The sequence below is a fragment of the Thamnophis sirtalis genome, unplaced genomic scaffold (genome assembly GCF_051295495.1).
Source record: "Thamnophis sirtalis isolate CommonGarterSnake01/CBP01778 unplaced genomic scaffold, rThaSir2_p1.2 scaffold_1, whole genome shotgun sequence".
NCBI lineage: Eukaryota > Metazoa > Chordata > Lepidosauria > Squamata > Natricidae > Thamnophis > Thamnophis sirtalis.
Window position 1 is genome coordinate 24,867,371 of NW_028261381.1, and position 14,822 is coordinate 24,882,192.

General features: G+C 36.3%; 1 protein-coding gene across 1 annotated transcript in view; it reads right to left on the minus strand.

The window, feature by feature from the left end:
• The window catches only part of UBR3 (ubiquitin protein ligase E3 component n-recognin 3), a 94,413-nt gene that overhangs the window by 74,299 nt on the left and 5,292 nt on the right, over nucleotides 1–14,822 (minus strand). The window contains exons 2-6 of the mRNA XM_087709251.1: nucleotides 11,847–11,986; nucleotides 9,879–10,037; nucleotides 8,529–8,672; nucleotides 7,989–8,038; nucleotides 927–993 (exon numbers count right to left, since the gene is read on the minus strand). Of these exons, the coding sequence (XP_087565377.1) occupies nucleotides 927–993; nucleotides 7,989–8,038; nucleotides 8,529–8,672; nucleotides 9,879–10,037; nucleotides 11,847–11,986 (560 nt within the window). The remainder of the gene's footprint in view (nucleotides 1–926; nucleotides 994–7,988; nucleotides 8,039–8,528; nucleotides 8,673–9,878; nucleotides 10,038–11,846; nucleotides 11,987–14,822) is intronic.

A 14,822-nucleotide genomic window follows, 5' to 3' on the forward strand; every position in this document is an offset into this window, starting at 1 on the left:
GGGTGTGTGTATGAATAAGTAAAATAAAGGTAAAGGTTTCCTTGTTAACCATGCATGGTGCTCTTCTCTGATCCTTGGCCAAGGGAGCCAGTGTTGTCCAAAGACAATTTCCTTGGTCATGTGCACATATTCTCCCCTTATTAAAGAGATTGCCAGGTAGGGCAGACAATTTTTATCTAGGCTTTCTCCTCCAGGACACTAACCTGGTTACCACGTATGCAGTTGCAAAGTTCTGTTCTGCTGCAATGTCCATAAGAAAAAAATTGGCTACAGAAGTATAGTTATCATCTTGTACCAATTATCTGGACATATCTCTAACAATCTTTGGACTATTGTATTTACTCCTATACTTAACAGAGTTGCACCCAGGTAAACCAGGGAGTGACCCGAACAATCTGACAACATATGTTATTTTCCTTTTTTAACGTCAATACCTTTTAATTATATCTTAATGTCAGTATTTTTTAACATAGTGTAAAAACTAATGTGTATTTCTGATCTTTGACCGTAATAAAGATTTACTTACTTACTTGGTCATGTGCCAGCATGGCTACATGCCAAAGGCACATGGAACACTGTTACTTTCCACCAAAGTGGTACCTATTTATCCATCCTCATTTGCATGTTTTCAAGCCACTAGGTAGGCAGGAGCTGGGGCAGGTAATGGAAGCTCACCCCATTGTGCAAACTTCAGGTCTTGAACCCAGGCTATATATAACCGGACTGACTGATTGTCTGTGTCTGTCTGTTTACACATACATACAAACACACACACATATATGCACTTACTTTTGCTTCTATAATATCATACACATTACAGATCTTGAAAGCACATTCACCTTCATCCATGGAAGCTCAAAACTACCAGTAGAGTAAAACATGGTTATAAACTATAAAGTATCCAACAAACAATTTACTGTATATACCTTTGGTGGTGGTACTTAGTTTTACTCTCTTGCACTTTCCCACACCTTGGTTACCATCCTGGTCTTCCTAAGATAAAGAGATTGAAAATGGATGAATAGAAAAATCTAACATCAGATTTATTATACTGTGCTGGGTGAGACATGAAAATAGACTCCCCCTAGGAACATTACTTCACTGCCCTAAGTTATTCAGAAACACTTCCAGTGTTTCAAGCGAAATATTAGTATGTTATTTATTGAAAATAGGTTATAAAAGTATATTCTTTATCAAAAAAACCTTCTTATAGTCTCTTTTAAATATCTTTCTGTTTAGATGTCCTGTTATGGTTATATCACTTGGGAATCTTACCCCACATAAACTGTCTTTAAAGAACTACTAAAACTCTAAGCTAAGATTGGAAAGCATAATCAATGAGGAATTTGCCATTAAATGGAGAAATAATATAAGGGGTATTATATAAGGGTTACTAAAATCATAAGCATATTTGTTTAAAAGGAAATACTGTTTGGTTATAACACACTCAATTAGAAACACTTGCAAAAGATCTCAATTATTGGAAACATTCAAAGTTTAAGTACTGTTAGAAGAATCTGAAGTATTTTCTCATATCTGAAGCATTTTCCAATACCTAATTATTATATAGTGCAATACATTTCTTCCATTAAAAAATTGGAAGTGTACAGTGGATATTAAAAGTCTATACACTCCTGTTAAAATGTCAAGTTGTGATTTATCTTGGTTTGATTTTTTTACATCTAATAAATCTGGCATTTTAAATGAGGTGTGTAGACATTTTATATCCACTGTATATAATGACAACCTATTGAAATAGTATAATGGCATTCTGCTGAATTAAAATCCAATTAAGTATTTATCTTCCCTTCATGACAATAATCATTGTCATGAAGATTGATGGAAAATCTAATTATTCAAAGAAACCTACTGACATTCACTTAAATAAATTCAGTACATAAATATCAAAGGCAGAATCATTAACTTTAGAAATGTAAGGTTTTCAGTAACTGCTTGAAACCACCTCCTCCCCGATTCTCTCGTATGATATACTACAGGGATCCCCAACCCCTGGTCTATTCACCAGCATCGGGCCACAGCGTGCCAGAAACTGGACCCCTTGAACAAACAAATGCCCATCCATGGAATGCAGACAGTACATGAAAACACACTCCCTCTGGTCTCTGGAAAAACCTCTCTCCTTGGAACCAGTCCATGATGTCCAAAGGGTGTGGGCTGCTGATATACTATATATAATATCTATATTACTGATATATAAAAATAGGAGCAAAAAAATGCCTGATATATAAAAATAGGAGCAAAAGTTGAAATATACCAATATCATAAGAAAATAAAGGCATCAGATTTATTATTTTCCTGGAACTAAATAGCCTACGTTTAATTTCATCAGCAGAAAAATCAGAGAGAATTGATTTTTAAATATTTAAAATCTTATCTGTATGGATTTACATTTATATACAAAATCTCTAAGAATATGGATTTTAAAGTTCTCTGTTTATCATACAAACATTTATTAATAAAGAATTTAGTGACCTATATCCTAAAGTTGCAAAATTAAATAATCCAAGTATATTGGTGTTAAACATTACCGTATTTTCACGACCAAAAGCCGCACCGGATTAAAAGCCGCAGTATCAATTAACGTTAATTTTTTTAACTTTTTCCACATATAAAGCGCACCGGGTTATAAGCCGCACATTTCCCGACGCTTCTGGACATCGCGAGGAGCGGCACGAGGGTTCTTGGCGCTCCGGGGGGCGCCGAGGGCGGCTGGGAGGGGCGCGCGGCTTGGTTTCTCCTCCCTGGACGTCGCAGCGGCGGCCCCGGGCTCACCGATCTCTGTGTTTTTCGCATCGGGGCATGCTCTTGCAGCGCGCCCCGATGCGAAAGGCACTGGGATCGGTGAGTTTGGGGCTGCTGCTGCAGCGTCCAGGGAGGAGAAACCAAGCCGCGCGCCTCTCCCAGCTGCTTTCGGTGCTTCCTGGAGCGCCGGGAGCCACAGATGTCCAGAAGCGGCTTTTGGGGCTGGTGGGGATTGGATTTCCGGCTCGGTGGCCCCTGTCGCTTCTGGACGTTGTGGGGAGCCGAGGAGAGTGTGGGGGGGAGCGCGCGGCGGTTCTTGGCGCTCTGGGAGGCGGGAGAGGCGCGCGGTTTGATTTCTCCTCCCTGGACGTCGCCCGATCTCTGTGTTTTTCGCATCGGGGCGTGCTGCAAGAGCATGCCCCGATGCGAAAAACACGGGGATCGGCGCGCCCGGGGCCGCCGCCGCGACGCCCAGGGAGGAGAAACCAAACCGCGCGCCTCTCCCGCCTCCCAGAGCGCCAAGAACCGCCGCGCGCTCCCCCCCACACTCTCCTCGGCTCCCCACAACGTCCAGAAGCGACAGGGGCCACCGAGCCGGAAATCCAATCCCCACCAGCCCCAAAAGCCGCCTCTGGACATCTATTGCAGTCGCGAGGAGCAAAGCAGCTGGGAGATCTTTTTCCACATATAAAGCGCACCGGGTTATAAGCCGCACTGCCGATTTTGGATCAAAATTTAGGATTTTTAGTGCGGCTTATGGTCGTGAAAATACGGTAATTTCTTATATCCTTTTTTACCTACTCTGGAACCCTTAAGAAAAGCATTTTTCAATACCATAAACAATATCCTTGGGTCCCCTATTCTGTCCAGCCCCACTGGGGGGAATTTTTTCTCTCCTGTGTCATATTAAAAATTATAATTATGTGGCAATTTCCAAACTAATCCTGGGGGGGGGAGGTGTACATCCAAGGCTTTCCGAGTTTTGCATGCAACTCCTGGTCCTCACATTGTATACTTTTACTTCAGATATTTCTTTGTGTCCAATGTTTTAGAAATATAGTACATTAATTAAAAAGATTAAAATAACCCACAATACACTGCATTATAACAATATAAGCAATACTGTACTGCTATGGTGTACCGTAATAGAGCCTGTTATTCAACTAATATTTTCTAACTTGTTGTGGGCCTAAATACCTCATTTTGTTTCTTCTATAAATTCAGTCTGGTAAGGTCCTGAAAATGTTTACTGAGATTAGAAACATTTACTTCTTCAACGATAGCTGAAAACTACCTTGAAATAGCATCAGAAAAAGTCATGTTCTAAAACTGAACTTGAGAGTATGAATTGTGATTTTCCAAGAAGAGATAGCTTTTTTACTAGTTTCACTGTTTATAATAAACTGACCTGCAGAAATTTAGCAATCCCAACAATAAAATAGGAAACGTTTTGTTGACTGAATTTTTGCCATATCAAACTATTTCTAAAAGAACAGCAAAAAAAAACCACCAAATTTGAAAAAAAGCTAAGAGGAATATGACAAAATCCACTGACTTGAAAAAGGAAAGGAAAAAAGAACATATCTGGAATAATGGAGGTGGTGAGGAGGCTGAGATGAGATGAGATGAGATTGTAGGGTGGCCTTATCTGGGGCAGGAATGGTTAATTTGGGTCTGATAGCAATAGGAAATGAAATGAACTAGGCTGTGACCTTGGTCATATTTAAAATATCTAACTGTTTGTTATATTTATTGAATTAAATTGAATTGAATTTATATACCACCTATATCACTCTGATCGCCCTCCTTTTTCTCCACTACAATTAGCAGTTGAGAAACAAATCAGCAAACTGAGGTGTAATAAGACTAATAGCGCATTATACTTCTCTGATTCATTTAGGTTTGGTTCAAAATGCTGTCTTAGTTTTGTGCAAAGACCTTGCTTACAAAGGGATGCGCATAAACTAACTTCAGTATGGCTTAAATTATTGCTGATCTTCAAAAAGAGAAAAATAGTGGAATACATTTTATCTTAAACACTGCTTCTACAGAGATAGACAAATGGCTACCATACAAAACTCTGAAAAAAGTGCCCTAATGGAGAACACTATCAAAGAATTGCTTGAAAAACATTGCATTCTCAATGTTCATAGGATGTCAATATAATAGTGAATCAATGTTATAGTCATGGCTTTCATTTTCTTATTATTTTTTTCTCTTGTGATATAAATCAGCCATCCATATTCAAGCATCATCCTAAACGTGATATCAAGTCAAGAATGTCTCTCTGTCTAATCTCTCCCTTATCATCATCATCATCATCATCATCATCATCATCATCATCATCATCATCATCACTTTAAATAAATAAAGCAGGGAACATAACTAATACTCCCCCTCTTCCTATTTTCCTAACAACCCTTTGAGTAGGTTGGGCTCAAAAAGAGAAACTGACCTCAAATCACCCAGCCAGCTTGTATGCTTAAGGCAGGACTGAAACTTAGTCTCCTGGTTTCTAATCTGATGCTTTAACCACTAGACCCAACTGGCTCTCATTATATTAATTTTAATTTACCTTGAGATACTGAAAAGTGGAAGACCTGAAGGAAGGCATAAAATGTGTATGGATAGATACAATATTGCCTTAGTTAAAGAGATCAAAGTATTCAGTATTTCTTTTTAAGAAAAGGTGTTAAATAAAGCAGATGCAACCCTAGGAGCCTCTTATCAAGTAATTTATTTAAACAAAAATGAGGGTGTCATGGATGTTAGGATTAAATCTAATCCCTTGCTCCATATTGATTAGGGCTCCAGTCTTCCTCTGTACTGACTCCTTTTATTGCCCCTAAGACTGTGGAACAACTAAGTGTCAATTGCCCCTTTTTCCCACGCCCATGCCATATAGACATTTCAACAAATCTACTTAGTTTTGGAAAATAGCACCACAAATTAGGGTTGCTTGAGAAGCTCCTACGATGGATGGGATGCAACACTAGAGCTTAAAGAACAATCTCAGAGGCAGTACATAGGATATCTGAGCCTGTATACAGTACCACCTTGGAAAATACTGTTGGTTGTAACTCACAGAAATAGTTTCTGAGAGGCCTGAATAGTAGCTGCAACTATTTTTTATGGACTCTGAGAAAATTTCCAAAAATGCTGCAATGGTACAAGCATAATTAAAAGTCATTCAGTTTTACTCAAGGATTTAGAAGTATTCATTTAGCTCTTTGACAGGGTCAAAAAGAGGACTAATTTATGTTAAAAAATGAACACGCTAGCTCTCAAGCATATATGGTTTAACTATTATTATATAATTAAGATATAAGAAATAAAACCTTTGAAAGACAAATAGCTTCAGGACTAGAACAAGATAAGTGAAAATAGAAGTAAATATTCTGTCCTGGACAAGAGACAGAGGCCTGAAAGAAGATATTTAAATTTAAAGACCTTTCATAAGGTGGAATCCTGCCTTATGGCTTAGAAAAGTAAAAAGGCAAAAAAGAAAAAAAATACTTAGAAAAGTAAAAAAAAACAAAAAAACAAATCTTGGCTCTCTTTTCAGAACTTAACATTATCCATTTATTGAGTGGATTCTCCATTGAAATAATATTATTCTCAGTTTAGATAACATTAAGTAGGAACATATAATAGAAAAATATTTTATAAAATTATAAAATCTGATATTTAAGATGCTATTTTTTTCTTTTTCCTTCAGTCTTATTTTTAATTCTGGATACAGCTTATTATACTAACCCTCTCCATTTATGTATGTTTAAAAAGTCCTTAACCATTCATGTAAACATAAAATAAGGTGATCTCTGTACATAGTTGCAACGTGCGGCACCGTTTGCTTCCATATGTAGAAACTACATCAGCTAAATCTTTCTTGACCCTGAGCCAGAAGCCTAGTTCCAGGCCACAACTACAGAGACTGAAGCTTCAGCAGTCCCTTTCCCAATGTTTCCCCTTTTATTTCTGTACTACAGATAGATAGATAGATAGATAGATAGATAGATAGATAGATAGATAGATAGATAGATAGATAGATAGATAGATAGATAGATAGATAGATAGATAGATAGATAGATAGATAGATAGATAGATAGATAGATAGATAGATAGATAGATAGATAGATAGATAGATAGATAGATAGATAGATAGATAGATAGATAGATAGATAGATAGATAGATAGATAGATAGATAGATAGATAGATAGATAGATAGATAGATAGATAGGAGGAAATCAGAAAGAAGCCAATCCAATAACTATTCAGAATAACAGAGTTGGAAGGACCTGGGAAGTCTTCTAATCCAGTGTTTTTCAACCTTTTTTGTGCAAAGGCACACTTTTTTCATGAAAAAAATCACGAGGCACACCACCATTAGAAAATGTTAAAAAAATTTAACTCTGTGCCTATATTGACTATATATAAAGTAATTCTCCCACGGCACACCTTACACTATGTCACGGCACACTAGTGTGCCACGGCACAGTGGTTGAAAAACACTGTTCTAATCCAATCTCATTTTCAAGCAGGAAATCTTTTAGCATATCAGAAAAATAGTTGTCCAATCTCTTCTTAAAGGTTTTTTCTTGTTCTAAGAATTCCTGGTTTAGAAATCTGAATACTTATTTATGCCAGGTTTCATTTTTCTCTCCTATCTTTACTGCATATATCAAGATAAATCTGATTTACAATACAAATGTCAAATGTAGACAAAATGTAGTAAATCACAAAGATTTAGAAGTTTGCGTATCATTTTCTCAGCAACACTGATTAAACCTGTTTTACAGAAGTAAAATACATGATATTAAGCTAGCTTATTTTCAGAAGTTACTTTTAACATCAGAGGTATACGTGGCTCTGAATAGCTAGGCATGTGGCCCCATAAGATAGTAAAAATTATAAAAATAAGGGAAGTTTGTTATTTATGTTTATTAACTACATCATATATTATTTATGTGGCCCAAGACAATTCTTCACTCAATAAAGCCAAGAGCAAATCAAAAAATTTGACAACCATGATCTACACTATGATTCCTAATGTTGACAAAATTAATTCAACAAGAGTAGTAATAACAATTTTCTTACTGGAGGCATTTTCAGCATAAATAATCCTATTAAATAAATTCGTTAGCAAAAACAAATACGATGAGGCTCATGGTATCTTAATTTCCATCACACAAGATTACACTTTATTTTATTCTGAAAGTCTCACCTCATCTGAAGAGTCACCTTGCCCTGAAGCTGGTGTAGAACCTGCAAAACCTTGTGAAATTAAAAATTAAAATATCCTTTGTAATTCATACAAAACTGGAAAAATATTTTAAAAACAAACCTACAGTTCTTCTTCCATACAAACCTACATTAACTCTTTAGAATCTGAAATTAAAATCTAGCTAGAAAATGCTAAATCTTTTAAGTGATACCCATGATTTGTTACTATCTCTAGAATGGAACACAAATGTCGCTACTATTGAAATGTCATCTTAGCACAATAACGATTCGTAATCCAAAATCCTGTATTTTCTAAACTTATTGGAAAGGGGTCCTAATATTTCCCATAATTTAAACTGGTATTTAAGAATGAAGATATTCCCCAATTTTAAAAATTGAATAAGGATTCTGACACACTTTTTTCTCCCTGCCTTTGTGCTGTTTCAGGTACGTTTCATAAGCCACTTTAGAAATTCTATATGTTAACATATCAAAGATGGGAATTCTTACAGTTACAATTAAAAGTATTTTTTACACAAACCTTGAACTACTGAAGCGCTAGCTCCAGCTGCTTGATCCTGCATTCCACATGCAAGCTTATCTTCAGTAAATGTCAGTCCAGAACCTTTCAAAGCTATAAGGTATTTTTCATGGCTTTTCTTTGAACATGTATTTTCTCCACCACCTTAAATATATTTCAAAGATACAAGTTCACTCCAAGGACCCATCTTTACAGGATGGTATAGGCTAAAGAAAAAATGGCTAACAGACATTATAATAAATGGTCCACAAGTACTTTACAGAAATTATGGGATGGGATTGGTGCATTATCTTCAAATAATGCTTTCCATTCATAAATATTATATTTTCCAGCACTGCAATGCTTAGTTAGCAAGAAATTTTTATTCCTCTGTAGATAGCATATTCAGCCATAGTGAGTCAAGATCTCTCTGACATGTGAATACACCAGAACTAAAAACCAGCTACCAGACTACAGCTCATCCATCCTTTTATTGTGATTTTTTCAAATTTATCAAAGGTTGAACATTTCTGCATGATATTATTCCAAAATGGAGACTATAAACTTGGTTCTTGAAATTAAGATCAATATGCAAATTCTATTTAAAATTGTTTAATTTGGTTTTGGGAATGCTATTTTTTTCCAACCCTAAGAATGCTGTTAAAGAACATTCTTATAATCAGGAAAGACTATATAAATCATATAAAATGTAAGAGGAAGTTCTAACTAAGCTTGAAAAAATACTGAAATTCTCCTGTCATGATGGACTCTAAGGATAGTCCTTTTAAAAACATATAATCGGAATTGTCATCGTTGGCTGACATATATGTAAAAATATCAAATTGATTTCATGCAACCTGTCACTTGCTGCTCAACTGAGTAAAAATGAACTGCCTCAGGGGAGGCACTGTTGATTCTGTATTTCCATCCCTTAATATGTACTTGTCATGTTCTTAGCTCGCTGGCTGCATTCTCACATTGCATTAAGGCATGATTTGCTTATCCTTTCTTGAATAAAGTACAATAGATTACTTTACACACTAAGCCTTAGTCTAAGAGTCACAATGTGTGGATCATTGACACTCTTAAGCCAAAACAAAATAAATAACTTTATGGCTTAGTTGTGCAATGTATGAAACTAGATCACTACTTTTACTTCTATCTTCATGGACCTTTAAACCTGAACTTGTTAGTTTGAGCAAAAGGAAGAACAATATAGTGTTATAGGGGAACAATGACACATTTACTCTAAGAAAAAGAACAGAAGCAATATGTAGCATATATTCTCTTTTAGCAGATATCCTGATCCTAAAGCATAAAAACATGTTTAATGATGAATGCTCCTTCAAGCAAAATAAAACAACAACTCACCAGAACTAAGACTTTTATAGTACTGCGGATTGGTCAAAACCTGAGTAAGGACTGAACGCATTGCTCCTCCCATTTTTGTCAGATCTTCCAGAAATGAAATGTGAGGTTCCAACATCTGAAGAACTTTGTGAAGTTCTTTTTCTGATGGCAAATCAAGAACTGAAAGAAGCCAAGCAAGAATTTTGCACAAAATTGGTTAAATGGTTTTAATTGCTTAAAAACTACAGATTGGCTTCTATTTTGCCAAATAGAACACACCATTCTTACAATCATAACTTGGACTGTACATGCACCCTATACCATAATAACAAGAATTTCCTCAAAAGAAATCTCTTACTGTAAAAAGGTTTGTAAGTTACCAGCCTAATGATATTTCATTTTTAGGTATATATTTAATATTCAAATGTTTCTTTTTGGGTAACCAGTATAAGATCACAGTTCCTCTTAGCAAAGCATACACAATCTAAGTTGGTAACCACAGTCACTCCTGTCAGTTTTCTGAATATTAGTACAGATGTTGCCAAAAATTTTTACCACTTGTATGCTTCAGCGAATCAGTTTCTATTGGGCTATGCATGGCTGAAGCAGCAAGTGAACTTTCAAAGCTGACAGTTAATGGGCAAAGGAGGCAGGGCTGAGTTGATGAGCAGGTTCTGACCAACTGTTTAGCAAGCACAAAGAAGCAGAGCCAAAATGGTAAAATAGCTCTTGCCAATGGACTGCTGGTATGCATTGGGAGGTAGGAATAAAATGGCAACTGGATTCCAGCCCGGGAATGTACAAAGATCAGCATGTCCCTAATGAAATTGAACCACACTTCATAATGTCTTTATGTGACTAGAACTGGTGACTTCACTCAAAGTGGTTTTGCATAACAGAGATTATTTTGATGTAGGACAAGCTGGATTCCTACAAAGAATTAATTTTGCTCATCTTGTCGATGTCTGATATCAAAGAATGGTTAGGCAAAATGATCTTACTAGTTCCTTGGACCTTGGTGGTTTTCCACCATTCATCATTCATATATCCTTCTTAGTTCAGACCTTTCTGAAAAGGCAAAGCCAAAAAAATAACATTGGAGAATTTATCCTCCAACTTCTGAGATATCTCAATAGTCTGTTTTGTTTCATATATCATCTACTTGAAGCCATTTACAGAAGCCACAAGGAATTTGAGTTGAAGTAATACTGATATGCAGTATTCACACAGAAGTTCCAAGAAAATTGTGACAGAATAATAAACTATTTTAACTAAGTAATTGACTTGCTTTCCTCCTATGTTTAGTGTAAGATTATAGTTATTCTTATAACTTTTGCACCCCAGCAGGACTCATTTTCTTGGTTTTTGAAATTTTCAATTATCCAAGTATTTTTCCTTCTTTCACTCATCACTCCATTCATTATCTTGAATGTAATCTGGTGTTTATAATAGCTTGGCTCTTGCTATTCAAATTGTATTAAGAAGGGCACTGTGTACTGTTTGTGATGTGTTTTTTTAGAATTACTCTTCGAAACAACAGAGAATACAAACTCATCTTCTCTTCTATCTGAAAAACATGGAATTCACTTTTTTCCTTCCAGTTCTTCAAAAAAAACATTAAGAGTTGCTTAAACAGGACAGAAAGAGAAATTGCTTCAAGGGAGTCTACAGAATGTTGCAACATTAAATTCATTTAAAACATAAAATATACATATTTCCTTCGAACTTTGGCAAAACACCATTCATTTGCAAATCACAAATTACTTGAAACTAAACTTTCCTAGAAAATATTGATACTTGAAGCCATCAGGTTGGTATTGACAGTTAGTGACTATATCAATATTTTCAATGATCCTGAAAATAAAAAGGAATATAAACTTCAACCCATCCAAATCAAATAAAACACAATTCAATTTATTACTAGTGTTAAAAATTTGACTTCTGACATAAAATATTGATATTAGGCACAAATATTGATATTAGGTTTACCTGGCTCATTATAACCTTCTCTTAAGTACTGAATAAGACAGAAGATGAATTGCGGAAGAACTAGTTCTGACATTATCAACAAATCTTTTGGAACAGATGGAACTTCTGAGCTTGATTTTATTCGATGCCTTTTGCAGAACCTGTAAATAAAGTTATTCAAAATTAAATTATCACAATTAACAAATGTATCTATTTTCTGATGATGATGATTCTAGCCAGGTTAAACTAAAAAATAATTGATGTATGTACGTATGTATGTACCATGTTTCCCCAACAGGGACTTATTTTCTTTTAACCCCCGAAATAAGCACTTTGCCTTATTTTCGGGGAGGTCTTATTATTTTGGAGCTGCAGGAGAAGGCGAGCGTCGTCACCTCATGGCTGCTGCTGTGTTGCAATATTTTGGGGGAGGGCTTATTTTCGGGAAAAGGCTTGCGCTCAAAAGCCCAATTGGCCTTATTATCCAGGGAGGTCTTATTTTGGGGAAAACAGGGTATGTATGTATATATGTATGTATGTACGTTTTCTGCACTGAGCAAGGGGATTGGTCTCCATGGCTTCAATGCCCCCTTTTAATTCTATCATTATTCACTGGACTTTAATGCCACACTTAAGCCAATCTCTGTACTGGCATGGAATCATAGAAAAGTCATTTTTAAATACTAGCACACCAGGAAAAGCTAGTGATCGCTTTCTAATTCAATGGTATTATTCAAACACTGAACAGGTGTTTTTCTGTGCCGTGGCTTCAAATAAGGAATTACTTCCTGAAAGAAGACTAACCCATTTTCTCAAGCAAGATAAAAAATAGTTTTACTTCATTAGCTTTTCTTTTCTCCAAAAAATATTTTATATCAAACAGATTAACAGGAAAAAAAATGTAGAACATAAGGCCCACATCAAACGTTGGCATTTTATTTAGCAGTGCAGAGACATGCGATTGGCAATTGATGGTTCTGTACCCTGTGTGGATGATGACCTCTCCTAGAAACTTCATGTGCGTTCAAAAAAAGAAGAAGAGAGCTCTGCAACACCCCACAAAACAAATGTCTAGAACTAGATCAACACAACATAAACTGGAACTGATCCAAGAGGAAGGAGGAGAACCATTACAAGTGAGTGCTTCCCCATTCCTAACTGCTTGTCTGCTCCAAAAGGACGCCATGGTTGAAGTATTAAACATTGCTGAGAAATCAAGGAGAGCATTACTCTCACTTCGAACCCAACACAGGGCATCCATAAGTGCAACCAAAGCTGTCTCAATACTGTTATCAAAGAATTGTTCTTATTTGATTTTTGCCCTTCCACAACAAAAAACAAAAAGGAAATTATTTTGATGAATCAAATGAGAAATCTAAAATTCCTACCAGTATAAGGATGTGAGAAAGAGTTGGGAGCCAACTTTTAGCAATCTTAGCAGAACTCAGTCCAGCCTTTGGCATGATCCCAAAGTATCCCAATGAATTGAATGACATTTTCACAGGGATAATAGTTTGTACCCTCAGTGATTTATGGAGGGAACAGACATAACAATATTAACTACAGGAAGCTGAATAGGAGGAAATGGTGTTGAATGATAGAGGTTTGCTGGATGTGACATGTCTGCAAAGTAAGTAAATTAAGAGCAGTTACCAAGAACAAATCATATGTACTGTATGTACACATCATTATTTCATTTATGTAGCTGCTCATGTCACAATAATGACTTCCCAAATAAACCTGGAAAAAGCTTACAAGCCTTCCTGTCTATCCTGTACACAAATTACAAACACCTCAAATTCATCCCCCTCCAAATGGGCATTACCTGAATCGACTTTTGAGTTCATGTAGGTTCCCGAACAGGCAGATGGCAAGCAAACCATATGAGCTTCTCCTTTGTAAGGAGAGGACATAGATTGGTTCTATACTTCTTGTACCATTCTCTTTAGGTGCGTAGGTGATAACGTTAACAGAGTTTGTCCTCTCTTTCACAAATGCTACAAATTGTACTCAACTGGCAATCACAATTGGGCCCAGACTTATGAGTCATTGCACTCATAAGTCAAGTCATTACATAAATGGATCTTATTTTATGATAATTTTTACCATGGTTGTAAGTAGAGTCACACCACTGTGAATGTCAATCCAGCTTAACCAGTGGCATTTACTGATGGAAACTGGGGGTGGGGGGATTCACAAATGATTATGCGATTATATGGCCATGGGATGATGCAACTGATCATAAATTCAAGCCCATTACCAAGTACCCAAATTGCAATCACATGACTGTGGGGATGGAGTGTCAGTCATAAGTTCAAATTTAGGTTGTAATTTACATTTTAGGAAGCTGTCGTAAACCAAACAGCTGTAAGTTGAGGACTATGTGTCTCTCCATTTCATGTTATCCCCTGTTGATCTTAAAAAGCACCTAAGATTGCAAATGTGCACAGTAATTAAGCATTGCAGATAATAAAGCTCAAAGTTGAAGAATGGGGCCATGTGCATGACCCCTACCCTGCTTCTCTTCTGCCCTTCCTTCCACAATATATTTCAGCTAATAGCTCAATGAAAAAAAAGTAAATGTCACTGCCTTCCAAAATATTAGCAGCAGAACCATCTTAACCTTGAGAGGCAGCTGTGATGGAATTCTGTGACCTGAGAATGAAATGTATGCTTCTAAAATACAGCAAAACAAGGGCAGATGGACATTTTTGTGGTTTTAGATAAGCAAGTAGCATTCTTCCCATTAAGTCAAGGTTGTTAGAAGGCAATAAAAAGCATTGCCCTAATATACTCACTAGCTACACTCACTACACACAGTTTTCAAGATTCTATAATCTCATCCCTTTGTTCATTGCAATAAACCTGCCTCCTTTGAATTCCTGAAAATCCTACTTCCTGGATTGTGAGCTGCCATAAGGCGTTTGACACAGTGAATTTCTGAGCTACAAAGTATAAAAAAGAATGATTGCTTCTGATCACTTTCCCATAACATCC